Here is a 27,834-nt window from a genome sequence, read left to right as displayed (position 1 = left end):
GACTGTGTCCTGAATTAGACTCAGTACCAGGAAGAACACCAGGGTCCATGGGATTCCCAGCCAGCAGAGGGTTAGCAGTGATTGATACTGACCTGTGACCCATGACCCAGGGTGGCACCATGCCTCAGTGGTTAGCACTTCTGCCTCACAGCACCAGAGACCTGAGTTTGATTCCAGCCTTGGGTGACTATCTGTATGTAGTTTCCCTGAGTCTGCATGGGGTTCCTCCGGGTGCTCCAGTTTCCTGTCATAGTCGAACAGGTGCACCTTGGGTGGATTGGCCATGCTCAATTGCCCAGTGTCCAGGGTTTATTTTTTGGCTAACATGTGCAGGGATGTGTATGTTGGGTGGATTTGCTGTCGGGATTCTATGATTCACGAATGGCATTTTAATCTCCCAGTTCACAGAGACAGAATGGAAAGCTGAATTCTGTACTCATCGGGAGAGACTCACGAAAAACACAGGGAGGTAAAGGAAAGGATCACAACATTCTGGGAATACACTGTCCCTATTCCAATCAGGGACTGGGAATTAAACACTCTGAGGGGAAACAGCTTCTGTTTACAAACTGGAAAAACCAGTAATACAACAATCTTTGGAGACTACACCCTATTTGTTGAGAAATTTGATCCATTGTTTGATGTGAAGCTGCAGAAGCAGAAAAATGGAACAAGTGCTAAGTGATGACCCGGTCCCAGTGACGGGGAAGCTCCAGCACAGCCAGGCTGAGGTTCAGGCTCTGAGCCAGTAAGGCTGGGGGTGAGAAGAGGCCTCCCCCACCAGCTCAAGGAGCATCAGGACAGCACGAGGACCCTGGGATCCCCCTCTCACCGTAAACATATGGCTCAGTCCTTCCAACTGGGGGAGGTGACGGTACATCGGGATAGTCCCTCGGGCATAGAGTCACGGAAACAGACCCTGCAGTCCAACTTCTCCATGTATCTGACATTGTACCTATTACCCGTGTGTGTACATCTTTCTACAGTCCTGAGTGAGCTGTGTATGGGTGCACACTGAACACTCTCTGTGTATCTGCCTATCTCCCTTCCCTTATCCCGGTTCCGTAAGTTCACTATCAGCCTCTTCTCGGCCACTTTGTGTTATTGCCTGTCCTGAAGTCTGCATTGGAGGATGGTCACCGGAAGATCTGAAGCTGAATGTCCCTGACCGCTGAAGTGTTCCCCACCTGGGAGGGAGCACACGCCTGCCTGGTGATGACTGAGCTGTTTCCCTGAGGGTAACTCAACCTGTCTGAGTGTGACCATCCTGGGAACTGGTGACAGGAATCTGTTCATCTCTTTATTGGGTATTTTACTGAGACTGGGACCAATCATTGACTCTCTGCTTCTGCAGCTTGAAGTTCTGGAAATGATCTGCAGCTCAGCATTGACATGGAGTGGCGGGGAGAAGGTGGTTTGTTCTTATAGACTCTAACAGCAGTTGATCCCGTTCCCTCACCCTGAATGTTTTATTCCCAATCCCTGATTCCCAGAGTAGATTCCCAGAATGTTGCTGATCCTTCTCTCCATCTCCCTGTGTTTTTCCCGGGTCTCTCCCGGTAAGTACAGAATTCAGCTTTCCATTCTCTCTCTCTCTCTCTGTGTCTGGGGTGAATGTGAATCTCTTGGGGAGAGTTTGAAATGGGGGATGTTTGATCAGCCGCCTGTTATACAGCCAGCCTGATCTTTTACACATTGAAGGCAGCACAGTCTGGAAGACTCTGATGGGATTTGTGTCCAGGTTTCCTGACAGCAGGATGTAGACACCCTGAGATCAGAGAGGCTCCAAGCAAATGGGAAATGGTTCCAATGGACAATTTTAATTTTCGCATCGATTAGGAGAAGCCAAACAGCTTCATCATTCCTGGTCTAAAGTCTTGTAAACACTGCGGGGAGGAGAAGGAGACTCCATGTTTAACCCAGCCCAGGCTCAGGGATCCATGATGGAGGTGACTCAGCAAGTCTGAGTCGATAGTGCTTCTCCCAAGACCGAGGCAAAGTGGGCCATCCTCCTTCACCACACTCACCAAGTCCTGACCTTCTTGAGAAGATATGTCCAGGTCGAGGGAGAGAGTACCGATGTGGTCGATCCTTTCGGGATCTGGACCAGCAAACGACAGGTCAGGGTAACCTTGAGGGTCGATGCCAGTGGGAACATCCTCCACCCACCCTCCAGCTTTGCCATCGGAGGAAGCAGAGGTTACCTGACATACGCAGGGCAGCCGAAAGTGTGCCGAACCTGCGGGAGGTCAGGCCACATGGCGGCGGATTGTAAGGTGACCGTCTGCCGAAACGGTAAGCAGGAAGGCCACCCGACCAAGGAATGTAAGGAGGCCAAGAACTGTAATCTGTGCGGAGAGGCGGGCCACATGTACAAGGCCTGCCCAAGACGAGGGGCCGCCACCTACGCACAGATGGCCGGAGGTGGCAACACGAGCCGTGGACCGAGTAAGACCAGCAAGGTACCACAAAACAGCACGGGAACGGTGCCTGGAGGCAACCAGAAGGAAGGGCGGGCTGTAGGGGAGCAGACGGCAGACAGCGGGGAGGTGCAGCAGCCGATCCAAGCTCCTTCAGGACAGACGGAGGAAATGGAAGAGAAGGGACCAAAGGAGGCAGAGGATTGGATTACTGTCAAAAGCAGGAAGAGGAAACCTCCCAGAGCCACCCAGCGAAGGGGGAAGCGACACCTACACGGCGAGGATACAGGCAGCTCTTCCGACGTTGAGGACGGGCGCAAGGAGGGTCGTCACCAGAGGAAGAGACAGAGCGCCGCGGGGAAAAAGGAGGGCAGCACCGCCCAAGCAGGAAAAGACCATCCCTCTGAGGGGATGGGTAAAGGCCTCCCCCCACCCGGTGAGAACCAAGAGGTACCCACCGGCCCACAGCTCCAGGTAACTGGGAGCAGCGGTCCTGTGACAGCCCCGCTGTCAGACAGAGAACTGGACCGTGCGGACCCTGGGCCCGACCTGAAGACACCAGAACGGGGAAATGGCTCCAGCGTGGAGCCGGACAGCTACCTCAGCCCTGGGAAGGTCCAGCAGTTTGCCGTCACCACGGGGATGCACACAGCTACCCCAGAGGGGCACGACCAGCAGCAAATGGACACTGTTAACTGAGTAAACTGTTAAAATGGGGTTTAGAATTGCCAGCATCAATATGCGTAGCATCAAATCGGCTACGCGATGTGTTTCTACGATGGCCTTCCTGGCCAACGTTAAAGCCGACGTCCTGTTTCTGCAGGAGTGTGGGATACCGCACCTCAGCAGCTACAGGAGATGGTCGAGATTGTGGGTCCATGGGCTGTCAGTTTGGTCGGGGGGCAACAATAGCCGCGCTTCCGGCCTGGGTATCCTGTTGAGAGGAGGCAACTTCACCATCTCGAGGTTAAGGAGGTGCTGGGCGGGCGTCTCCTCGTCGCCGACGTCATGCACAGGAATGCTCCCCTGAGACTGATTAATGTGTACGCCCCAGTGGGTAAGAGGGAACGGTTGGCCGTCCTGCAACAGCTTCCTCTGTTACTGGCTACGTCCAGGCCGGTCATTCTGGCCGGAGACTTCAACTGTATCATTGATGCAGATGGACGATCCGGCGGGGGGGGACAGTAAACTGGACACCACATCCAGAGCCCTGATGGACACGGTAAAAGATGCCAAGCTGCACGACGTCTTCAGCACCCCTGCAGACGGAGCGGAGCGTAGATACACCTGGCAGACGGGTCTATCCGCTCAAGGATAGATTACCTGTTTGTGTCCTGAACGCTCTTGGTCAGATCCACCAATGTCAAGCCGGTGTTCTTCTCTGACCACTGCCTCCTGCTGGCCGACTGTCGCCTACAGGATGAGCAGCGGGCTGGTAAGGGAACGTGGAAGCTGAACACCAAGCTGTTGACCCCGGGAAACATTGAGGAGCTCAAGAGGGACTACGCAGGTTGGAGAACCGTGAAGCCCCTCTTTGAGTCCCCAGAGGACTGGTGGGAAACAGTAAAAGGGAACATCAAGAGGTTCTTCATCCTCAAAGGTGTTCAGGAGGCGAGAGAGAGGTGGGGAAAACTGTCCCAGCTCCAGGAAAGTATGCAGAACCTGATCCTGCTGCAGACGATGGGGGTGGATGTCACGGAGGACCTCAAGGAGGTGAAGGGCCAGCAAGCCTCGCTCTTTGCTTCGGAGGCCTCCAAGATAATCTTCCGGTCCAGGGTCCGCTCGGTGGAGCAGGACGAGACGTGCTCACGTTTCTTCATCCAGAAGGTGCACAAAGAGAGCTCTGTGCTCAGCAGCCTGAAGGAAGAAGATGGATCGATAACGTCATCGCAGGCTGACGTCATGAGGATCAGTAAATCCTTCTATGCCACTCTGTATGACGCAAAGCCGACCGACAGCGCGGCCTCCCAGTCGTTCCTGTCCTCTATCACGGAGGTCTTAGACGAAAGAACACGGGAGAGGCAGGACCAACTGCTATCTCTGGATGAGCTGACCAAGGCCCTCGAGTCCTTCAAAAAGAATAAAACTCCCGGAAGCAACGGCTTATCGGTCCAGCTGTATTCCGCTCTGTGGGACTTGATTGGTCAGGACCTGCTGGAGGTGTATGTCAGTATGCTTCGGGCAGGTACCATGAGTGAATCCATGAGGAAAGGCATCATCACCCTCATCTACAAGCAGAAGGGGGAGAGGGAGGAATTCAAAAATTGGAGACCAATCTCACTGTTGAATGCGGATTACAAAATTCTGTCAAAGGTAATCGCCAACCGGGTCAGGTCTGCTCTGGGGTCGGTGATTCACCCTGACCAAACCTGTGCTGTACTGGGCAGGAAGATTGCTGAGAGACTCGTGCTCCTCAGGGATACGATCGCCTACGTGTAGGACAGAGGGTTGGACACCTGCCTGATCAGCCTGGACCAGGAGAAAGCCTTTGACAGGATATCACACAGGTATATGAGAGATGTTGTCTCCAAAATGGGCTTTGGGGAGGGAATCTGCAATTGGATCAGACTGCTCTACACCAACATTGTCAGTGCAGTCTCAATCAATGGGTGGGAATCAGATAGCTTCCCAGTCAGATCTGGAGTCAGGCAGGGCTGCCCTCTCTCTCCTGCCTTGTTTGTGTGCTGCATAGAGCCATTTGCCGAGTCCATCAGGAAGGATGCGAGCCTGAGAGGGGTGACTATTTCTGGCAGTGGGGGCCTGAAAGTTAAGGCCTCCCTGTACATGGATGACGTCGCCGTTTTCTGCTCGGATCCGCTGTCCGTGCGCAGACTCATGTGCATATGTCACCAGTTCGAACGGGCCTCGGGGGCCAAGGTAAACCGAGGCAAGAGCGAGGCCATGCTCTTCGGGAACTGGGCCGACCAATCCTCGATCCCCTTCACCGTCAGGACCGACCACCTGAAGGTGCTGGGTATTCGGTTCGGGGGGCTGGGGCATGTGCCAAGTCTTGGGAGGAGTGTATCAGCAAAATGAGGCAGAAACTGGGAAGATGGAAGCTACGGTCGCTCTCCATCGCGGGAAAAACCTGGTCATCAGTCGTGAGGCACTGTCATTGCTGTTATACGTGGCACAGGTCTGGCCTATTCCCAGAACCTGTGCCGCTGCAGTCACCCTGGCCATCTTCCAGTTTATATGGAGGTCAAAGATGGACCGGGTCCGAAGGGACTCGTTGTACAAAGATCTGGGCAACGAGGGAAAAAATACACCCAATGCCACCCTCACCCTGATGGCCACCTTTGTGTGTGGCTGCATCAAGCTGTGCGTGGATCCCCGGTACGCAAACACCAAGTGTCACTACGTACTGAGGTTCTACCTGTCCCCGGTGTTGCGAAGGATGGGCCTGGCCTCGCTGCCGCGGAACGCTCCGAGTTGTTGGACCGTCCCGTATCACCTGTCCTTCGTGGAGAAATTTATGAAGAAAAACACCTTTGACCACAAGTCCATTAGGAAGTGGTCAGCACGTAATGTCCTTGAGACCCTTCGGGAAAAGGAGAGGGCGGATCCTATTGAGCAGTTCCCTGAGCAGACTGTCAAAGCCATTTGGCAGAATGCCTCATCGCCAGAACTTTCCAACAAGCACCAAGACATGGCTTGGCTGGTGGTGAGAAGGGCTCTGCCTGTGAGATCCTTTATGCATGCCCGGACTCTCAGCCACACCGCACGCTGCCCTCGAAGCGGCTGCAGGGGGGACGAGACTGTCACACACCTCCTTCTGGAATGTGCCTACGCAGAGGAAGTCTGGAGAGGAATGCAGTGGTGTTTGTCGAGGTTCGTCCCGAGCAGCGCCGTGACGCAGGACTCCGTGCTCTACGGCCTGTTCCCCGGGACGCACACCGAGACGAACATCAACTGTGCCTGGAGGATCATCAACTCGGTGAAGGACGCTCTCTGGGTGGTCCGAAACCTGCTGATCTTCCAGCTGAAGGAGTTGGCCCCGACTGAATGTTGCAGACTGGCACATTCCATGGTCCAGGACTACGTGTTGAGGGACGCACTGAAGCTTGGGGCAGCTGCCGACAAGGCGCGGTGGGGAAAGACCACCGTGTAACATCTGCCTGCCTAACGAAGAACAGGGGGCCCGCGCAGTCATTTGGGCTCTGCTGACGCCTCAGCTAATAATATGGGCATATGATTCAAAAATGTACAGAAAAATGTACAAAATGATAAATTCTGATCTCTGTATGTAAATGTTTACATATGTATGGCATGACCAGCTGTACAGACCATCAAATTATTTTATGAATAAAGTATATTTTTGAAATAAAACAAAATAAATTGGCAGGGCAGGAGCAGCCTCATTAAACAAGCTGGGACTGATTGTGGGACCAGGAAGCATTCCAAATTGTCAAAAATTCACAAACTGTTTTTCATTTTTCTTCTGCCAAAAGTTACAAAACATCACACACGAGTCAAACACTGATGTTGTATGCTTACAGATCCAAACTGTAGTTGCTTCACACTTTTGTGCAAACCTTGAACTTTAAGTGCAATCGAGCAGGGGCATGATCGACTCTGAAGAGAATGACAGGATTGTGGGACAAGAGACTTTGGTTCAAATGAGCAGCTCTGGAATTGACACACCTCTCTCTCCCGAAGTGGATTCCTGCTGTTCTTCAATGTGGAACGACAAGTCAGAGACAAAAACACTGCAGATACTGGAATCCAAAATAATCAGGCAGGAGGCTGGAAGAACACAGCAAGCCAGGCAGCATCAGGAGGGGGAGAAGTCCACATTTCAGGTGTAACCCTTCTTCAGGACTGGGGGTGGGGGTGGGAGGACCTGCAGGTAAAGGGGGTGGTGGGGGCAGTGTGTGAGGTGAGGGATAGGTGAAGACAGGTAGAGGACACGACCTGGTTCGTCAATGGAAGGAGTGAATCCGGTGGGTGTCAGGGAGCAGTGGAAGGGAGGGCGTTTGTGGGCTGGGAAGGGAGTCAGGGAATGGTACAGGAGGTTATTTTGAGCAACGAGTTTTTCCTCCCTCTTGTCATCCAGAAGCCCTTTGCTGCACCATCTCCATTCCAGGTTCCACGGCTCTAAACACCCCACACCCCAATGCAATAAAGACAGAGTCACCCTTGTCCTCACCTATCACTCCACCAGTCTCCACATCCAACGCATCCTCCTTAAACACTTCCACCAACTCCAACTAGACCCCACCCCCTCCACACCGCCCTCTGCCTTTCGCAAGGACCATTCCTTTCAGCAGCCCTTGGTTTGCACCACTCTGCATCGGGGAGACCAAACCTAAACTTAGGGAACGGTTCACCGAGCATCTCAGGCGGGACCGCAGGGACTGACCGGACCTCCCATTTTAATTCCCCTTCCCACTCCCTTTCCAACACGACCAGCCTTGGTCTCCTCCACTGCCACAATGAACCCAACTGCAAATTGGAGGAACAACACCTCATCTTCGTCTGGACAGCCTCCAGCCTGGAGGACTCAACATTGGGTTCTCCAGTTTTAAATAACCTCCCTCCCCAACCCCCCGTCTCCCTTCCCAACCCCTCCCCCATCCCTTCCACTGCTCCCTCCCACCAACTGGATTCATTCCACCCATTGACCAAATGGGTTGTACTCTCTACCTGTCTTCACCTATCCCCATTTAACCACCCTGCCCTCACCACCCCCTTTATCTGCACCCCACCCCGAACACCCAGCCCTAGTCCTGAAAAAGGGTTACACCCGAAACGTTCACCTCTCCACCTCCTGGTGTTGCCTGGCCTGCTGTGGGATTACAAGAGAGGGCAGCACCGTTTCTGTGCCAAGAAGCTCAGGTTACTGTGTACCCAAATGTTTAATGGAATTTCACAGGGAAGGTGTGGCTTAAAAACACTTGGTGAGACAAATCAGGAAAAACAGCTTGTTGTTTGCCAGTCGGGGACTGGACTGAAGGACATAACACACTCTAACGTCACTGGTGCCTGAGCACTCTGACACGATGGCTTTCCTCAAGCTCTTCCCCACGGACTACACCTTGGCCCTATTGCTGCTGGCCCTCTTTCTCTTCCTGGTCGTGTCCGTAATTCGGCGGAGAGTTCCCATGAATTTCCCTCCCGGACCAAACCCGCTTCCTCTGATCGGAAACCTGCACCAACTGGACCTCAAAAGGCTGGACTGGTCTCTCATTGGGGTAAGTGAGAATCCTTCACTGGGGGACTGTCTGAGGGATGGGGCGGTGTGAGGGAACAGCTCCCAAGGAGAAGCTCACAGAGACCGAGAGAGACACAAACCGAAGCAGATCCCTAATCCCTGACTGAGGAATCTGTTAGTCCTGGGGGCTGTGTTCTGAGAGTCTCTGATCTCTGGTCGGACTTTAATTCTAAACAGAACGGGAGGCAGAAAAAAAAAGCAATTGCAAAGTTATGGCACCTCAGAGAGTGACCAATCTGGGAAATGTTCAATTTAATTAACGTGACAGTAAAGCGAGAGCGACGCTGGACGATGGACCGAATGGCCTCTGACCATGCTGGATTTGGTCTGAATCCTGAAGCCTATTTGAGAGCTTATCAGATCCTTACAACCAGATATTTAAAGCAGAGAGGGGATCGATATAAAATGATGGAAGAAGATTTGGGAGAATCAAAAATCTCTGGATTTTTTATTTCAGGCCATTATAACCAGATAATGACATTGTGAAAGTTCAGGAAAACACCTGAATTCACATCCTGATCAAAAACCTGATCAAAAACCGAAGTGAGGTCAGTGCAAAGGGAAGGGACTGGTTTGTGAGAGTGAGTGTTCCTTTGAGGAATATCCCAGAGCCAAGTGCCCATCAAATACGTGTCACAAGGGAAAGAAAAAAAAGTCTTAAAATTCAGTCCAATAATCATGAACAAAATGCGGACTGAGTTGTCTTTCTGTTTTGCAAATACAATCACCGCTTCCCAACGCAATTTAAAGTGCAAGGGTCCATACCACCAGAGGGGGGGCCCAAGGTTGGGAATGGGGTGGAGCAGGGTTGCAGGGGGAGGATTGGGAAAGCAACAGCTCTAAGGAATTTGGGACTTGGGAGATATGGCATGATTTGGAGGAGCCGGTGTTGGATTGGGGTGGACAAAGTTAAAGCTCACACAACACCAGCCAATAGCACTGCTTCTGCATCAGGTGGTTGTGGAACAAACACAGGATTTATAGCAACAGGATTGCAGTGTCATGGAGTGTCATAGTAAACAAATAAAGATCCAGTCTTTCATCTTTTAGAATGATCATGTTCGTTTCAGTTCTTTCATATGTAAATCCCAGAACTCCTTTTAAAGTTACATTCTCGAGGGATCTTGAACAATAGGTACCACCTCAACTCAGATAATGCATTGAAGGTGTGAGGTTAAAATCTGTCGGTGTCCCAGTTTACAGAATCTGACATGTATTTATGCAGTTTTTGAACAAAATAAAATGTAACACTTCAAGTACAAACTCACCCCACAAACATATACTCTGGATTAGTGGTGCTGGAAGAGCACAGCAGTTCAGGCAGCATCTGAGGAGCAGGAAAATCAATGTTTCAGACAACAGCCCTTCATCAGGAATAAGGGCAGTGAGTCTGAAGCGTGGAGAGATAAGCTAGAGGAGGGTGGGGGTGGGGAGAAAGTAGCATAGAGTACAATGGGTGAATGGGGGAGGGGATGAAGGTGATAGGTCAGGGAGGAGGGTGGAGTGGATAGGTGGAAAAGATTAGATTAGATTACTTACAGTGTGGAAACAGGCCCTTTGGCCCAACAAGTCCACACCGACCCGCCGAAGCGCAACCCACCAATTACCCTACATTTACCCCTTTACCTAACACTACGGGCAATTTAGCATGGCCAATTCACCTGACCTGCACATCTTTGGAGTGTGAGAGGAAACCGGAGCACCCGGAGGAAACCCACGCAGACACGGGGAGAATGTGCAAACTCCACACAGCCAGTCGTCTGACTCGGGAATTGAACCCGAGTCTCTGGCGCTGTGATGCAGCAGTGCTAACCACTGTGCCACCGTGCCGCCCCACAGAAAAGGAGTTAGGCAGGTAGGACAAGTCTGGACAAGTAATGGGGACAGTGCTGAGCTGGAAGATTGAAACTAGGATGAGGTGGGGGAAGGGGAAATGAGGAAGTTTCACAACCATGTCATGAAACAAACTCAACTTCAACAGCTTCCTCATTTCCCCTTCCCCCACCTCATCCTAGTTTCAAACTTCCAGCTCAGCACTGTCCCCATTACTTGTTCGGATTTGTCTGACCTGCCCAGCTCCTTTTCCACCTATCCATCCACCCTCTCCTCCCTGACCTATCACCTTCACCCCCTCCCCCACTCACCTATTGTACTCTATGCTACTCTCTCCCCACCCCCACCCTCCTTTAGCTTATCTCTCCACGCTTCAGGCTCTCTGCCTTTATTCCTGATGAAGGGCTTTTGCCCGAAACGTTGATTTTACTGCTGCTCCTCGGATGCTGGCTGAACTGCTGTGCTCTTCCAGCACCACTAATCCAGAATCTGGTCTCCAGCATCTGCAGTCATTGTTTTTACCACAAACTTATATGTGTGTGGGTGCGGGGGAGACTGAGTGTGTGTCTGTGCATGTGGGGGTGAGTGTATGTGAGAGAGTGAGAGGGTGGGGGGTGTATGTGTGAGTGTATGAGAGAGGGTCTGTGTGTGTGTGTGGTGTGTGTGTTTGGGTGTATGTATGAGAAAGTGTGTGTGTGTGTGTATATATACATATTCAAAGTTTGGGTGAAGATTTGTAGCTCGGGTGCTCGTTGTTGTGGTTCTGTTCACCGAGCTGGGAATTTGTGTTGCAGACATTTCGTCCCCTGTCTAGGTGACATCTTCAGTGCTTGGGAGCCTCCTGTGAAGTGCTTCTGTGATCTTTTCTCCGGCATTTATAGTGGTTTGAATCTGCCACTTCCAGTTGTCAGTTCCAGCTGTCCGTTGCAGTGGTCGGTATATTGGATCCAGGTCGATGTGCTTATTGACTGAATCTGTGGATGAGTGCCATGCCTCGAGGAATTCACTGGCTGTTCTCTGTTTGGCTTGTCCTATAATAGTAGTGTTGTCCCAGTCGAATACTGGCCAACATTGGCCTTCCTGGCCAACGTTAAAGCCGACGTCCTGTTTCTGCAGGAGTGTGGGATACTGCACCTCAGCAGCTACAGGAGATGGTCGAGCTTGTGGGCCCATGGGCCGTCAGTTTGGTCGGGGGGCAACGATAGCCGCGCCTCCGGCCTGGGTATCCTGTTGAGAGGAGGCAACTTCACCATCTCCGAGGTTAAGGAGGTGGTGGGCGGGCGCCTCCTCGTCGCCGACGTCATGTACAGGAATGCTCCCCTGAGACTGATTAATGTGTAGCCCCAGTGGGTAAGAGGGAACGGTTGGCCGTCCTGCAGCAGCTTCCACTGTTGCTGGCTACGTCCAGGCCGGTCATTCTGGCCGGAGACTTCAACTGTATCAATGATGCAGATGGACGATCCGGCGGGGGGGACCGTAAACTGGACACCACGTCCAGAGCCCTGATGGACACGGTAAAAGATGCCAAGCTGCACAATGTCTTCAGCACCCCTGCAGATGGAGCGCAGCGTAGATACACCTGGTCATGGGCAGACGGGTCTATCCGCTCAAGGATAGATTACCTGTTTGTGTCCTGAACGCTCTCGGTCAGATCCACCGACGTCAAGCCGGTGTTCTTCTCTGACCACTGCCTCCTGCTGGCCGACTGTCACCTACAGGACGAGCAGCGGGCTGGTATGGGAACGTGGAAGCTGAACACTAAGCTGTTGACCCCGGGAAGCATTGAGGAGCTCAAGATGGACTACGCAGGATGGAGAACCGTGAAGCCCCTCTTTGAGTCCCCAGCGGACTGGTGGGAAACAGTAAAAGGGAACATCAAGAGGTTCTTCATCCTCAAAGGTGTTCAGGAGGCGAGAGAGAGGCGGGGAAAACTGTCCCAGCTCCAGGAAAGTATGCAGAACCTGCTCCTGCTGCAGACGATGGGGGTGGATGTCACGGAGGACCTCAAGGAGGTGAAGGGCCAGCAAGCCTCGCTCTTTGCCTCGGAGGCCTCCAAGATAATCTTCCGGTCCAGAGTCCGCTCGGTGGAGCAGGACGAGACGTGCTCACGTTTCTTCTTCCAGAAGGTGCACAAAGAGAGCTCCGTGCTCAGCAGCCTGAAGGAAGAAGACAGCTCGATAACGTCATCTCAGGCTGATGTCATGAGGATCAGTAAATCCTTCTACGCCAGTCTGTATGACGCGAAGCCGACCGACAGTGCGGCCTCCCAGTCGTTCCTGTCCTCTATCACGGAGATCTTAGACGACAGAACAGGCAAGAGGCTGGACCAGCCGCTATCTCTGGACGAGCTGACCAAAGCACTCGAGTCCTTCGAAAAGAATAAAACTCCCGGAAGCGACGGCTTACCGGTCGAGCTCTATTCCGCTCTGTGGGACTTGATTGGCCGGGACCTGCTGGAGGTGTATGTCAGTATGCTTCGGGCAGGTACCATGAGTGAATCCATGAGGAAAGGCATCATCACCCTCATTTACAAGCGGAAGGGGGAGAGGGAGGAACTCAAAAATTGGAGACCAATCTCACTGTTGAATGCGGATTACAAAATTCTGTCAAAGGTAATCACCAACCAGGTCAGGTCTGCTCTAGGGTCGGTGATTCACCCTGACCAAACCTGTGCTGTGCCGGGCAGGAAGATCGCTGAGAGTCTCGCACTCCTCAGGGATACGATCGCCTATGTGCAGAACAGAGGGTTGGACACCTGCCTGATCAGCCTTCACCAGGAGAAAGCCTTTGACAGGATATCACACACGTATATGAAAGATGTTCTCTCCAAAATGGGCTTTGGGGAGGGAATCTGCAATTGGATCAGACTGCTCTACACCAACATTGTCAGTGCTGTCTCAATCAACGGGTGGGAATCAGATGACTTCCCAGTCAGATCTGGAGTCAGGCAGGGCTGCCCTCTCTCTCCTGCCTTGTTTGTGTGCTGCATAGAGCCATTTGTCGAGTCCATCAGGAAGGATGCGAGCCTGAGAGGGGTGACTATTCCTGGCAGCGGGGGCCTGCAGGTTAAGGCCTCCCTGTACATGGATGACATCGCCGTTTTCTGCTCGGATCCGCTGTCCGTGCACAGACTCATGTGCATATGTGACCAGTTCGAACGGGCCTCGGGGGCCAAGGTAAACAGAGGCAAGAGCGAGGCCATGCTCTTCGGGAACTGGGCCGACCAATCCTCGATCCCCTTTACCGTCAGGACCGACCACCTGAAGGTGCTGGGTATTTGGTTTTGGGGGGCTGAGGCGTGCGCCAAGTCTTGGGAGGAGCGTATTAGCAAAGTGAGGCAGAAACTGGGCAGATGGAAGCTACGGTCGCTCTCCATCACGGGAAAAAACCTGGTCATCAGGTGTGAGGCACTGTCATTGCTATTATACGTGGCACAGGTCTGGCCTATTCCCAGAACCTGTGCCGCTGCAGTCACCCGGGCCATCTTCCAGTTTATATGGAGGTCAAAGATGGACCGGGTCCGAAGGGACTCGCTGTACAAAGATCTGGGCGATGGGGGAAAAAATACACCCAATGCCACCCTCACCTGATGGCCACCTTTGTGTGTGGCTGCATCAAGCTGTGCGTGGATCCCCGGTACGCAAACACCAAGTGTCACTACGTACTGAGGTTCTACCTGTCCCGGTGTTGTGAAGGATGGGCCTGGCCTCGCTGCCGCGGAACGCTCCGAGTAGTTGGACCGTTCCGTATCACCTGTCCTTCGTGGAGAAGTTGATGAAGAAAAACACCTTTGACCACAAGTCCATCAGGAAGTGGTCAGCACGTAGTGTCCTTGAGACCCTTCGGGAAAAGGAGAGGGCGGATCCTATCGAGCAGTTCCCTGAGCAGACTTTCAAAGCCATTTGGCAGAATGCCTCATCGCCAGAACTTTCCAACAAGCACCAAGACATGGCTTGGCTGGTGGTGAGAAGGGCTCTGCCTGTGAGATCCTTTATGCACGCCCGGACTCTCAGCCGCACCGCACGCTGCCCTCGAAGCGGCTGCGGAGGGGACGAGACTGTCACACACCTCCTTCTGGAATGTGCCTATGCAGAGGAAGTCTGGAGAGGAATGCAGTGGTGTTTGTCGAGGTTCGTCCCGAGCTGCGCCATGACGCGGGACTCCGTGCTCTACGGTCTGTTCCCCGGGACGCACACCGAGACGAACATCAACTGTGCCTGGAGGATCATCAACTCGGTGAAGGACGCTCTCTGGGCGGTCCGAAACCTGCTGATCTTCCAGCTGAAGGAGTTGAACCCGACTGAGTGTTGCAGACTGGCACATTCCAAGGTCCAGGACTACGTGTTGAAGGACGCGCTGAAGCTTGGGGCAGCTGCCACCAAGGCGCGGTGGGGAAAGACCACCATGTAACATCTGCATCAGCTAAATATGTGGAGGGTCAATGTACAGACTTGTATATATGAATGATTACTCGATCTCTGTATGCAAAGAAATGGAATGTTTATGTATGTATGGCTTGACCAATTGTACAGATCTTCAAAATATTTTTATGAATAAAGTATATTTTTGAAATATAAAAAAAATCCTGGTTCAAGAACGTCACTGAATGAATGAAGAACATTCAGAAGGTGAACAGCTAGTGGCTATGCACCAGCTGGGTGGGGCCCTGCAGTTTGAGTTGAGGGAGCTGTGTTCCAGGTTGGTAACTGTGCCACCGCGATACCCTCCCGGGCACCCCCACCACCACCCATGTACACACCCATAACCTCCTCCTCTGCTCCAGATGTCTCCTACAACAGCACTCAGATCAGCTTCGTCTTCCCTCCAGCTCCCACCTCCACTTCTGGCTCTGCCCTCTCTGCAAGCAAGACTCGGACGACATTTCCCAGGGTCACCCCTGGGTCCTACTGCCAACCCTCAGCCTGTCAGCCAGTGCACCCACTCTCCCTCCTCACCCATCCACCTCCACAATGCACCCTACCCCTCCACCTCTTCCTCTTAACCTCACCCCTCCGACCCCAGCATCCCTTCCCCCCACATCCCCACAACACTCCCCAGCCCACTGCCCTCCCAATCTCCTTTCTCCCCCACACTCACTACCCTCTACCACACCACACATCCAAAACTCACCCACCACATGCCATCACCCTTCTCCCCTCCCCCACATCAGCCACCTCAGGATTTCACCCCAAAATTCCCAACCTCCCTCTGGTGAACCCCTCTTCCACCTCCAAGGTTCCTCCTCCACTTGGTCGCCACCCGCCCTTGTCCTCTGACGTGACATCCACCGCTTCAATGTCTCCAACCCTCCCCCACCCACTCCAACCTCACCCCCTCCAAACGTGCAGCACACCACTCGCTCCTCACCAAACACACTGACAAAGATAGTTGTCTGGACAACGGACCTCAATGTTCCAGAGGCTGAACGTCAACTCTCCAACACCACGTCCTACCCGCCCCCCTTGCCCACGACCCCCTCCCCCCACCAACCTTCGCGACCCATCAGGCTAAATTCACTCACACTGTCTGTGCCCTCATTGTCTCCAGTGATCTCCCCTCCACTGCCTCCAAACCCATAGTACCCATGCCCCACACTGCCCGGTCTACCTGCTCCCCAAGATCCACAAGCTCAACTACTCCAGCTGACCCATCGTCTCGGCATGCCCCTGTCCCACTGAACACATCCTGTCCTACCTTGACTCCATCCTCTCCCCCTTGGATCAGGCATTTCCCACCTACACCCACGACACTGACCACACCCTCCATCTCTTCAGCAACTTCCAGTTCTCTGGCCCCCAGCGCTTGATCTACTCTCTGGACGTGCCGTCCTTATTTACATCCATACCCCACAAGGATGGTCTCCAGGCCCTCCGCCTCTTCCTGTCCAACAGACCGATCCAGACCCCTCCTCCACCAATACCCTCCTCCACCTTGCTGAAAGGGTCCTCACCCTCAATAACTTTTCCTTTAACTCCTCCCATTTCCTCCAAATCAAGGTGATGTCCATGGGCACCTGGATGGGCCACAGCTACACCTGTCTTTTTGTTGGCTATATCGAACAGTCCCTCTTCAGTACTTATACAGGCACTGTGCCATAACTCTTCCACCATTACATCGATGACTGCATTGGGGCAGCATCCTGAATCCAGACTGAATTGGAGCTATTCAGCGATTTCACCCACAACTTCCACCCCTCCCTCAAATTCATTTGGTCCATTCCGGACACCTCCCTCCCCTTTCTTGACCTCACCATTTCCATCTCCAGCGACAGTCTCCAGATGGATGTTTACTACAAGCCCACAGACTCCCGTGACTACCTGGACTACACCTTTTCCCACCCAGTATCCTGCCAGAATTCCATCCCATTCTCCCAATTCCTCTGCCTCTGCCGCATTTGCTCAGACGAGGAGACATTCCTCTCCCAAGCATCCCAGATGTCCAGCTATTTTGAATAACCAGCTATTCCTCCCTCCATCATCCAGAGAGCCCTCTGCTACACCACCTCCATTTCCCACTCCACTGCTCTAAACCCCCACCAAAGCAATAATGTCTGAGTCCCCCTTGTCCTCACGTACCATCCCACCAGTCTGTGTATCCAATGCATCATTCATAAACACTTCCGCCAACTCCAACTCGACCTCACCACCCAGAATATCTCCCCCTGCCCACCCCCCTCTGCCTTCTGCAAGGACAGTTCCCTTCGACAGTCCTTTGTTTGCACCACTCTCCCCACCAACACCTCCGAACCCCCAGGTATCTTCCCCTGCAACCAGAAATGATTCAAAACTTGCCAGTACACCACCTCCCTCACCTCCATCCAGGGCCCAAACAGTCCTTCCGGGTGAGACAGAGATTCACCTGCCTCTCCTCCAACCTAGTTTACTGCATCAGGTGCTCCCGATGTGGTCTTCTCTACATCGGGGAAACTGAATGTAAACTTAGGGAATGGTTTACCGAGGATCTCTGCCGGGCCCGCAGCTGCTTTAATCCCACTTCCCACTCCCTTTCTGACATGACCATCCTTGACCTCCTGAATTGCCACAACGACCCCAATAACAAATTGGAGGAACAGCACCTCATCTTCCGCCCGGGCTGCCTCCTGCCTGGTGGACTCAACATTGAGTTCTCCAATTTCAAATAACCTCCCTCCCCATCCCCCGAATCCCTTCCCAGCCCCTCCCCCATCCCTTGCACTGCTCCCTCCCACCAACTGGATCCATTCCTCCCATTGACTAACCAGGTCATACCCTCTACCTGTCTTCATCTATCCCCACTTCACCACCCTGCCCCAACCTCCCACTTTATCTGCAGCCCACCACTCCCAACACCCACCCCAGTCCTGAAGAAGTGTTGCCCCTGAAATGTTGACCTCTCCACTGCCTGGTTTACTGTGTTCTTCCAGCCACCTCCTGCTTGTCCATAGCAGAACCTCAAAGGAAACAATCTCCAGATTACCCATAGTGCCACACACGGGTCAGGAAACAAGATGGAAGATAAGCAGATGGATACGTGCCAGGGGATATGGCATTTGGGGGGGTGAAAGTTTGGGGGAATTAGGCTCCTCAGAGATTAGTAACAATTCTGGAGCCGTTGAGACTTGTCCCGGCCGGATGGTTTGCACCTGAATAGAGGCTAGACCAGCGTCCTGATGGGATAGTATATTAATGTTATTGAGGAGGGTTCAGATTAATTTTTAGGGGGGGGATGGGAATGAGAAGATAACACTAGAGAGGAAAATCCAGGAATTGGAAGAGACAGCTAGCAAGAGAGTGAAAAAGGTTACTTACATTCTGAGTAAGAGGAACAGCAGTAAGGTCAAAATGACCATCACTGAGCCTGCCCATGAATTCATGGAGTGTGGTCAATGATATTGGTGAGTCGCTGATGCAGATAGCCAGCCACATGGGAACATGACAACATGGAAATAAGTTAGACCTGAATCTACAAGGACAAAGTATTGCTGTTCCTTCAGTGTCACTGGCTCAACAGTGGATGTGCAAAGAGACTTGAGAGTTTGGGTGCACAGATCTTTGAAATATTGTAAGTAGGTTCAGAATATAATCAAGAAAGTTGGTTGAATGTTGGCCTTCATACCTGGAATACAAAAGGATGAATAAATTAAGCTGCAGTTAGACAGGACCCTGGTCAGAGCCCACGTGGAGCACTGTGAGCAGGTCTGGGCTACACACCTCAGGGAGGATGGAATGGCCTTGGAGGGAGCACAGCGAAGGTTTACAGGAATAATGCATGTCCTTCAGGGGTTAGGTTATGAGGAGAGATGATCCAAATAAGGCCTGCTTTCTCTTAAATTTAGAAGGATAAGGGGTGATCTGATCAAAATCTTCGAGATTATTAACATGAAAAGGGTGGATAATGATAAACTATTTCCACTGTTTGGAGAGTCTCAAACGAAAGGACACAGTCTGGGCCAGACCATTTGGGAGGGAGATATGAGAAAGGGTGGTAGAACACTCTTCCACAAATGGCAGTGGGTGTGGGATCAGTTATTAGTTTTAAACTTGAGGTAGATACATTTTAATGAAGCAAAACCATGAGGGGATATGGGCCAAAGGCAGGAACATGGAGTTCGGCCAAAGATCATTCATGATGTCATTGAGTTGTGGAGGGAGCTTGAGGGGCTGAATGGCCTCCTTCTGTTTCTATGTTCAACATTCTGGAATTCCTTTCCCAACACCATTGAAGGTTTACCCACCTGCACTGCAGTGGGTCAGGAAGGCAGCTCACCAACACCTTCTCGAGGGAAAATACAGATGGGCATCAAATTCTTCAGAATTGGGGATTAATATTCTTTCCTTCATTTTTCGCCCCTGACTTGTGCTACAGCTGATTAGAAATGAAACCTTAATGAAATAAATCTCTCTTTGTTAGCTTGCAGAGAAATATGGAAGTGTATTTTCAGTGGAGCTCGGCCCGCTGAAGGCAGTGGTGTTGACTGGTTACGACACAGTGAAAGACGCTCTTGTGAATCACGCTGATCAATTCAGTGGGAGGCCACACTTACCGATATATGACGCAGTTTCATTCCAAAGTGGTAATTTCCCTCTTTCATCTCTGTGTTACTCTTTGGTCATTTCTGTCTTCAACTCAGCTCACCCGATCATGCTGGTTAAAGTGACACAAAATGTTCTGGAATTGAACTGTAGCCTTTTAGCCACTATTTCCGTCAATTTATAAATACCCAAGCTTCTCATTCACAATAATCCTGGGTTAGGCCAATGTTTATCAGTGATTACAACTGAAATGGTCCTGCTCCCCTGCCCTTTCCCTGCATCCCTGAAAAGCCTTTCCCTCGTCAGGCACTTATTCAAATCTTTTTTGAAAACTTCCATTGAATTTCCATTGATCAGGCACTTCTGATCATCACCATTCAATGTGTCTTTCACAAACCCTCTTTGTTTCTTTTGCCAATGCTATGAGCTCTGTGCCATCTGATTCTCAGTCCTCCAGCCAATGGGAAACAGTGTCTTTTCATTGACTCTGACGAGATCCCTTATGATCTTGGATATTTCCATCCAAAAGCCCACACAACCTTCTCTTCTCCAAGGTGAACAACACCACCTTTGACAAGCGATCATCTATCATTCGTCTGATGGTGACCCTCGCTCAACCATTTCCCGACAATGTGGCGCTCAGAATTGAATACATTGCTCCACTTGAAGCCAAACAAATGTTTTATTAAATTTCAACATAATTTCCTTTGGTTTTGCTGAAGAAATACACATTTTGACAATCTGAATTCTTGCAATGTGCTAGAAAATGCCAAAGTAATGCCAACCAAAACTTGTGCTGTGTGAGAGGAGGGCTACTAGCAATTAAAATCATTACATTTCACATCCACAGAAATACATAGTGCAACTTTGGCATCTCATTCAAAACCCCAATACGCTCGAGCTTCCTGCTGTCATAGTAAATGGCAGGGATCAGATCCCGAGCTGCTAACAGACCTCACACTCCTCCCTTGGTTAAGCTGCTGGGTTGGCAGTCAGACCCTGTTACCTTCCTACTTTTTATTTCCTGCCAATTGGCCACTTGCCAATACCTTGCTGTCTCAAGGTACTGCACTTCTCCCTCACCTCCCTCAATATAATGGGAGTCATTGAATACCTGGGACAATCCCCTGCATCAACAATTTGTCTAACTCCATAAATGTTGCTCAAGCTACAGAACATTAACCTTCACATGATATATTCGAGTTGTTCAATATTAAATCAACAAATAAAAAGGGCACATTTTACTGTGGGACAACCTTAAATATGAACTGACAAATACAGAAATTGGGAGTCATAGATCATAGAGTCATAAAACACTGAAACAGACCCTTCGGCCTAACCAGTCCATGCTGAACGTAATCCCAAACTAAACTTATCCCACTTGGCTGCGCTTGGTCCACATTCCTCCAAACATTTCTTATTCGTGTACTTATCCAAATGTCTTTTAAATGTTATAACTATATCCACTTCTACCACTTCCACTGGAAGTTCATTCCACACAAAAACCACACTCTGTATAAAACAACTGCCCCCATGTCTTTTTTTAAAACCTTTCTACTCACATCTAAAGAATATGCCCCTTGCCTTGAAATCCTCCATCCCGGGGAGAAAAGACACCTGCCATTCACCTTATCCATGTCCCTCATGATTTTATAAACTTCTGCAAGGTCACCCCTCAACCTCCCACACTCCAGTGAAAAACGTTGCAGCCTATGCAGCCTCTCCCCATACCTCAAACTCTCTAATCCCGGTAACATCCTGGTGAATCTCTTCTTAACCCCGTCCAGCTTAATAATATCCTCCCTGCAACAGGGAGACCAGAATTGGGCAGACTACATCAAAAGAGGCCACTTGGTTACAAAAATCAGAGGGAAGATGAGATTTGGTTTTACGGCTGTCATTGTCATCTGGAATGCAGTACCTGGGATGGTTCTGGAAGCAGGGTTAACAGGAACATCCAAAGGGGAATTGAGAATGACAACATCAAGAAGAATTTTGTGAAGTCAGACCAATGGCTCACTCCCCCAAAGAGCACTCATGGATACAATGACCTTCCTCTTGGTTGTAGAATGGTGTAATTCTCAGGAAAGGAAAGGGCGTTAGAAACCTGGGGTTTGGCAGCACTCACAGCAGAACCCGTGTACAATATTTGATCAGCTTTTTGTGTGTCACTTTCAGGCGTGATATTCAGTGACGGGAAGTTGTGGCGGGAGAACCGAAAGTTTGTGATCTCAGCTCTCCGAGGATTTGGCATGGGCAAGAAATCCATTGAAGACAGGATCAATGAAGAGGCCAGCTTTCTTGTCAATGTGTTTGAGAGTCACAAGGGTGAGTGCTTGGTAGGTCATGACATGCTGGGATTCATGGTTCCCTCGAAATTGACATCTACAGAAAAGATTTTCACTTGAACAAAAGATCCCAACACCAACTTTAGATCAAGAGAATGTTCCAGGGCAGCATTCACATACCAATGCTGCTGCTGCTGTGAAGATTCAGGTCTATTATTCCCCTCAATTTAACTAGGTCCTGCCTGATCAGCAGAGACTCTGCCACTCTGGTTCTTTGACCATCGCCTCCACGTGTTGGTGACAGGCTCTCACGTATACAGCAGAGATGTGGGTGGCGAGGTACCTAGACTTGCTGAGCTATGGCTGTGGTGAGGCTCCCAGGTCAGTCACTGTTGGGGTGGCCCTTGGGGGCCCTCAGGTTCCAGGTCCCAATACAACTTGGAGATGAGTGGAAAGCATCCTTGTGGGATTTCTTATTTTAAAATGTGGACTGGTCCGTGCACACCGATTCCCACAGGACACAACAGGGTGTGACACTGGTGCAGTGGCAAGGGAGTTTGAAGGTAATTTGAGTCCAGACTCTGGTGTGTAAGCACAGACACAACATGGTCTGTGTCTGGTTGTCCGCTCCTGCACAAAGCTTACTGAATTATTTCCATTCCTTCAGTGTGGACGGTGGTTGCTAAAAGTTAGGTGCGATGGTGTATTAACAGCCTTTCTCATGCTCTTCCCAACTCTCGGGTCAATTTAGGCATTTGTTTGTTCAAGCCATTGGTCCATTTCACCCCTAAAATCTGTTTGTTCCTCCTCGACTTGGTCTGACATAATTGACAGGTGAAATCACCGTTGTCCCTCTCTCTCTCACTGAGTAGACATGACTGGTGCTGAGTTTAACCTTAAACATGCCTCAGGTGAGGGACGAGATTGAAAAGGTGGGACCTTTATAGCAATCACAGCCAGTGTGAGAATTGAGACCATGCTATATGTTCAAACCTTTACACATGGCATTGGCACCGCTGACTGCCAGCAACATTTTGCCTGTGTCTAGTTGTCTCTTGAGAAGGAGATGGTGAGCTGTCTACTTGAACAATTCCAGTTCACGTGCTGTAGGTTGACCCACAATGTCCTAACAGAGGGAATTCCAGGAGTTTGATTCAGTGATGTTAAACAATGATACATTTCTTCCTCCCAACTCCAGTCTCTTCGGAGATGTAGCTTTGAATCCCATCGCTGCCAAGTCATTTTAAGCTGAAGGATTCTGCGTAACCTGAGGTGGAGGATGGGAAAAAATTGTGGCTGTAACAGCTGCTCCATATTGGAGATATTGCAGTGTTGGAGATGATTTCCTGGAATCTTTGGAGCAGTAATTACTGTTTTATAAGCTGTTGCTTTGATTATTTTGGGAAGAAATCAAAAGAACAATGGTTTTAAAAATGATGAAGCAAGACAAAGCAGATATCACATGGAAGGTTAGAAATGGAGACATCAAACCGAAACAGCTGAGTGACCCAGGAATGACCCTGTACAGCTGTGTGACCCAGCAATGACACTGTACAGCTGCATGACCCGGCAGTGAATGTGCACAACTGTGTTACACAGAAATGACCCTGAACAGCTGTGTGACCCAGCAATGACCCCGAACAGCTGTGTGAGACAGCGGTGACCCTGTACAACTGTTCTAACGGAGGGAATTCCAGGAGTTTGATTCAGTGATGTTAAACAATGATACATTTCTTCTTCCCACACTCCAGTCTCCTCAGAGATGTCGGTTTGAATCCCATCGCTGTGACCCAGCAGTGACCCTGCACAGCTGTGTTAACCCAGCAGTGATCCTGTACAGCTGTGTGACCCAGCAGTGACCCTGTACAGCTGTGTGACCCAGCAGTGATCTTGGACAGCTGTGTGACCCAGCAATGATCCTGTACAGGTGTGTGACCCAGCAGTGACCCTGTACAGCTGTGTGACCCAGCAGTGACCCTGTACAGCTGTGTGAGACAGCAGTGACCCTGTACAGCTGTGTGACCCAGCAGTGACCCTGTACAGCTGTGTGACCCAGCAGTGACCCTGTACAGCTGTGTGAGACAGCAGTGACCCTGTACAGCTGTGTGAGACAGCAGTGATCCTGTACAGCTGTGTTACCCAGCAGTGATCCTGTACAACTGTGTGACCCAGCAATGACCCTGTACAGCTGTGTGACCCAGCAGTGACCCTGTACAGCTGTGTGAGACAGCAGTGATCCTGTACAGCTGTGTTAGCCAGCAGTGATCCTGTACAACTGTGTGACCCAGCAGTGACCCTGCACAGCTGTGTGACCCAGCAGTGACCCTGTACAGCTGTGTGAACAAGCAGTGATCCTGTACAGCTGTGTGACCCAGTAGTGACCCTGTACAGCTGTGTGAACAAGCAGTGATCCTGTACAGTTGTGTGACCCAGCAGTGATCCTGTACAGCTGTGTGACCCAGCAATGATCCTGTACAGCTGTGTGGCCCAGCAGTGACCCTGTACAGCTGTGTGACCCAGCAATGATCCTGTACAGCTGTGTGACCCAGCAATGAACCTGTACAGCTGTGTGACCCAGCAATGACCCTGCACAGCTGTGTGACCCAGCAGTAACCCTGTACAGCTCTGTGACCCAGCAGTGACCCTGTAAAGCTGTGTGACCCAGCAGTGAGCCTGTACAGCTGTGTGACCCATCAATGACCAAGTACAGCTGTTTGACCCAGCAGTTACCCTGCACAGCTGTGTGACCCAGCAGTGATCCTGTACAGCTGTGTGACCCAGCAATGACCCTGCACAGCTGTGTGACCAATCAGTAAGTAACCCTGTACAGCTGTGTAACCTAGTAGTGACCCTGCACAGCAGTGTGACCCAGCAGTGATCCTGCACAGCTGTGTAACCCAGCAGTAACCCCCCGCACAGCTGTGTGACCAAGCAGTGACCCTGTACGGCTGCGTGACCCAGCAGTGACCCTGTACAGCTGCGTGACCCAGCAATGACCCTGCACAGCTGGGTAACCCAGCAATGACCCTGCACAGCTGTGTGACCCAGCAGTGACACTGCACAGCTGTGTTACCCAGCATTAATCCTGTACAGCTGTGTGACCCAGCAATGGCCCTGTACAGATGTGTGAACCAGCAGTGACCCAGTACAGCTGTGTTAACCAGCAGTGATCCTGTACAGCTGTGTGACCCAGCAATGACCCGGTACAGCTGTGAGAGACAGCAATGATCCTGTACAGCTGTGTGACCCAGCAGTGACCCTGTACAGTTGTGTGACCCAGCAGTGATCCTGGACAGCTGTCTGACCCAGCAAAGACCCTGTACAGCTGTGTGAGACAGCAGTGATCCTGTACAGCTGTGTGACCCAGCAATGATCCTGTACAGCTGTGTGACCCAGCAGTGACCCTGTACAGCTGTGTTACCCAGCAGTGATCCTGTACAGCTGTGCGACCCAGCAATGATCCTGTACAGCTGTGTGAGACAGCAGTGATCCTGTACAGCTGTGTGACCCAGCAATGACCGTGTACAGCTGTGAGAGACAGCAATGATCCTGTACAGCTGTGTGACCCAGCAGTGACCCTGTACAGCTGTGTGACCCAGCAGTGACCCTGCACAGCTGTGTGACCCAGCAGTGATCCTGTACAGCTGTCTGACCCAGCAAAGACACTGTACAGCTGTGTGAGACAGCAGTGTCCCTGTACAGCTGTGTAACCCAGCAGTAATCCCCCGCACAGCTGTGTGGCCAAGCAGTGACGCTCTACAGCTGCGTGACCCAGCAATGACCCTGTACAGCTGCGTGACCCAGCAATGACCCTGCACAGCTGTGTGACCCAGCAGTGATCCTGTACAGCTGTGTGACCCAGCAAAGACACTGTACAGCTGTGTGAGACAGCAGTGACCCTGTACAGCTGTGTTACCCAGCAGTGACCCTGTACAGCTGTGTTAACCAGCAGTGATCCTGGACAGCTGTCTGACCCAGCAAAGACCCTGTACAGCTGTGTGAGACAGCAGTGACCCTGTACAGCTGTGTGACCCAGCAATGATCCTGTACAGCTGTGTGACCCAGCAGTGACCCAGTACAGCTGTGTTACCCAGCAGTGATCCTGTACAGCTGTGTGACCCAGCAATGAACCTGTACAGCTGTGTGAGACAGCAGTGATCCTGTACAGCAGTGTTAACCAGCAGTGATCCTGTACAGCTGTGTGACCCAGCAATGACCGTGTACAGCTGTGAGAGACAGCAATGATCCTGTACAGCTGTGTGACCCAGCAGTGACCCTGTACAGCTGTGTGACCCAGCAGTGACCCTGCACAGCTGTGTGACCCAGCAGTGATCCTGTACAGCTGTCTGACCCAGCAAAGACACTGTACAGCTGTGTGAGACAGCAGTGACCCTGTACAGCTGTGTGACCCAGCAGTGACCCTGTACAGCTGTGTTACCCAGCAGTGATCCTGTACAGCTGTGTGACCCAGCAGTGACCCTGCACAGCTGTGTGACCCAGCAGTGACCCTGCAATGCTGTGTTACCCAGCAGTGATCCTGTACAGCTGTGTGGCCCAGCAATGAACGTGCACAGCTGTCTGACCAAGCAGTAACCCTGTACAGCTGTGTGACCCAGCAGTGTCCCTGTACAGCTGTGTAACCCAGCAGTAATCCCCCACACAGCTGTGTGGCCAAGCAGTGACGCTCTACAGCTGCGTGACCCAGCAATGACCCTGTACAGCTGCGTGACCCAGCAATGACCCTGCACAGCTGTGTGACCCAGCAGTCACCCTGCCCAGCTGTGTGACCCAGCAGTAACCCTGCACAGCTGTGTGACCCAGCAGTGACCCTGCACAGCTGCGTGACCCAGCAATTACCCTGCACAGCTGTGTGACCTAGCAGTGACCCTGCAAAGCTGTGTTACCCAGCAGTGATCCTGTACAGCTGTGTGACCCAGCAATTACCCTGTACAGCTGTGTGGCCCAGCAATGATCCTGTACAGCTGTGTGACCCAGCAATGACCCTGTACAGCTGTGTGACCCAGCAGTGATCCTGTACAGCTGTGTGACCCAGCAGTAACCCTGTACAGCTGTGTGACCCAGCAGTGACCCTGTACAGCTGTGTGGCCCAGCAAAGACACTGTACAGCTGTGTGAGACAGCAGTGACCCTGTACAGCTGTGTTACCCAGCAGTGACCCTGTACAGCTGTGTTAACCAGCAGTGATCCTGGACAGCTGTCTGACCCAGCAAAGACCCTGTACAGCTGTGTGAGACAGCAGTGACCCTGTACAGCTGTGTGACCCAGCAATGATCCTGTACAGCTGTGTGACCCAGCAGTGACCCAGTACAGCTGTGTTACCCAGCAGTGATCCTGTACAGCTGTGTGACCCAGCAATGAACCTGTACAGCTGTGTGAGACAGCAGTGATCCTGTACAGCAGTGTTAACCAGCAGTGATCCTGTACAGCTGTGTGACCCAGCAATGACCGTGTACAGCTGTGAGAGACAGCAATGATCCTGTACAGCTGTGTGACCCAGCAGTGACCCTGTACAGCTGTGTGACCCAGCAGTGACCCTGCACAGCTGTGTGACCCAGCAGTGATCCTGTACAGCTGTCTGACCCAGCAAAGACACTGTACAGCTGTGTGAGACAGCAGTGACCCTGTACAGCTGTGTGACCCAGCAGTGACCCTGTACAGCTGTGTTACCCAGCAGTGATCCTGTACAGCTGTGTGACCCAGCAGTGACCCTGCACAGCTGTGTGACCCAGCAGTGACCCTGCAATGCTGTGTTACCCAGCAGTGATCCTGTACAGCTGTGTGGCCCAGCAATGAACGTGCACAGCTGTCTGACCAAGCAGTAACCCTGTACAGCTGTGTGACCCAGCAGTGTCCCTGTACAGCTGTGTAACCCAGCAGTAATCCCCCACACAGCTGTGTGGCCAAGCAGTGACGCTCTACAGCTGCGTGACCCAGCAATGACCCTGTACAGCTGCGTGACCCAGCAATGACCCTGCACAGCTGTGTGACCCAGCAGTCACCCTGCCCAGCTGTGTGACCCAGCAGTAACCCTGCACAGCTGTGTGACCC

The 27,834-nt window shown here is 51.6% G+C and overlaps 1 protein-coding gene across 1 annotated transcript; it reads left to right on the top strand.

Annotated features, from left to right (window-relative positions):
* The first annotated feature begins 8,230 nt into the window (after window positions 1-8,230).
* Window positions 8,231-21,886, top strand: LOC148140800 (cytochrome P450 2B19-like). The gene is made up of 3 exons (XM_087979775.1): window positions 8,231-8,614; window positions 19,357-19,519; window positions 21,657-21,886. Exons 1-3 carry the CDS (start codon window positions 8,423-8,425, stop codon window positions 21,884-21,886), a joined length of 585 nt encoding a protein of 194 aa, XP_087835901.1. The 5' UTR covers window positions 8,231-8,422.
* Window positions 21,887-27,834: the final 5,948 nt, after the last annotated feature.

This window comes from Chiloscyllium plagiosum, unplaced genomic scaffold (genome assembly GCF_037043375.1).
Source record: "Chiloscyllium plagiosum isolate Xiang-an unplaced genomic scaffold, Cpla_swu_hap1 HiC_scaffold_35, whole genome shotgun sequence".
Taxonomy (NCBI): domain Eukaryota; kingdom Metazoa; phylum Chordata; class Chondrichthyes; order Orectolobiformes; family Hemiscylliidae; genus Chiloscyllium; species Chiloscyllium plagiosum.
Note: the sequence above shows the minus strand (reverse complement) of the source record. Positions and strands in the feature narration are given on the sequence as shown.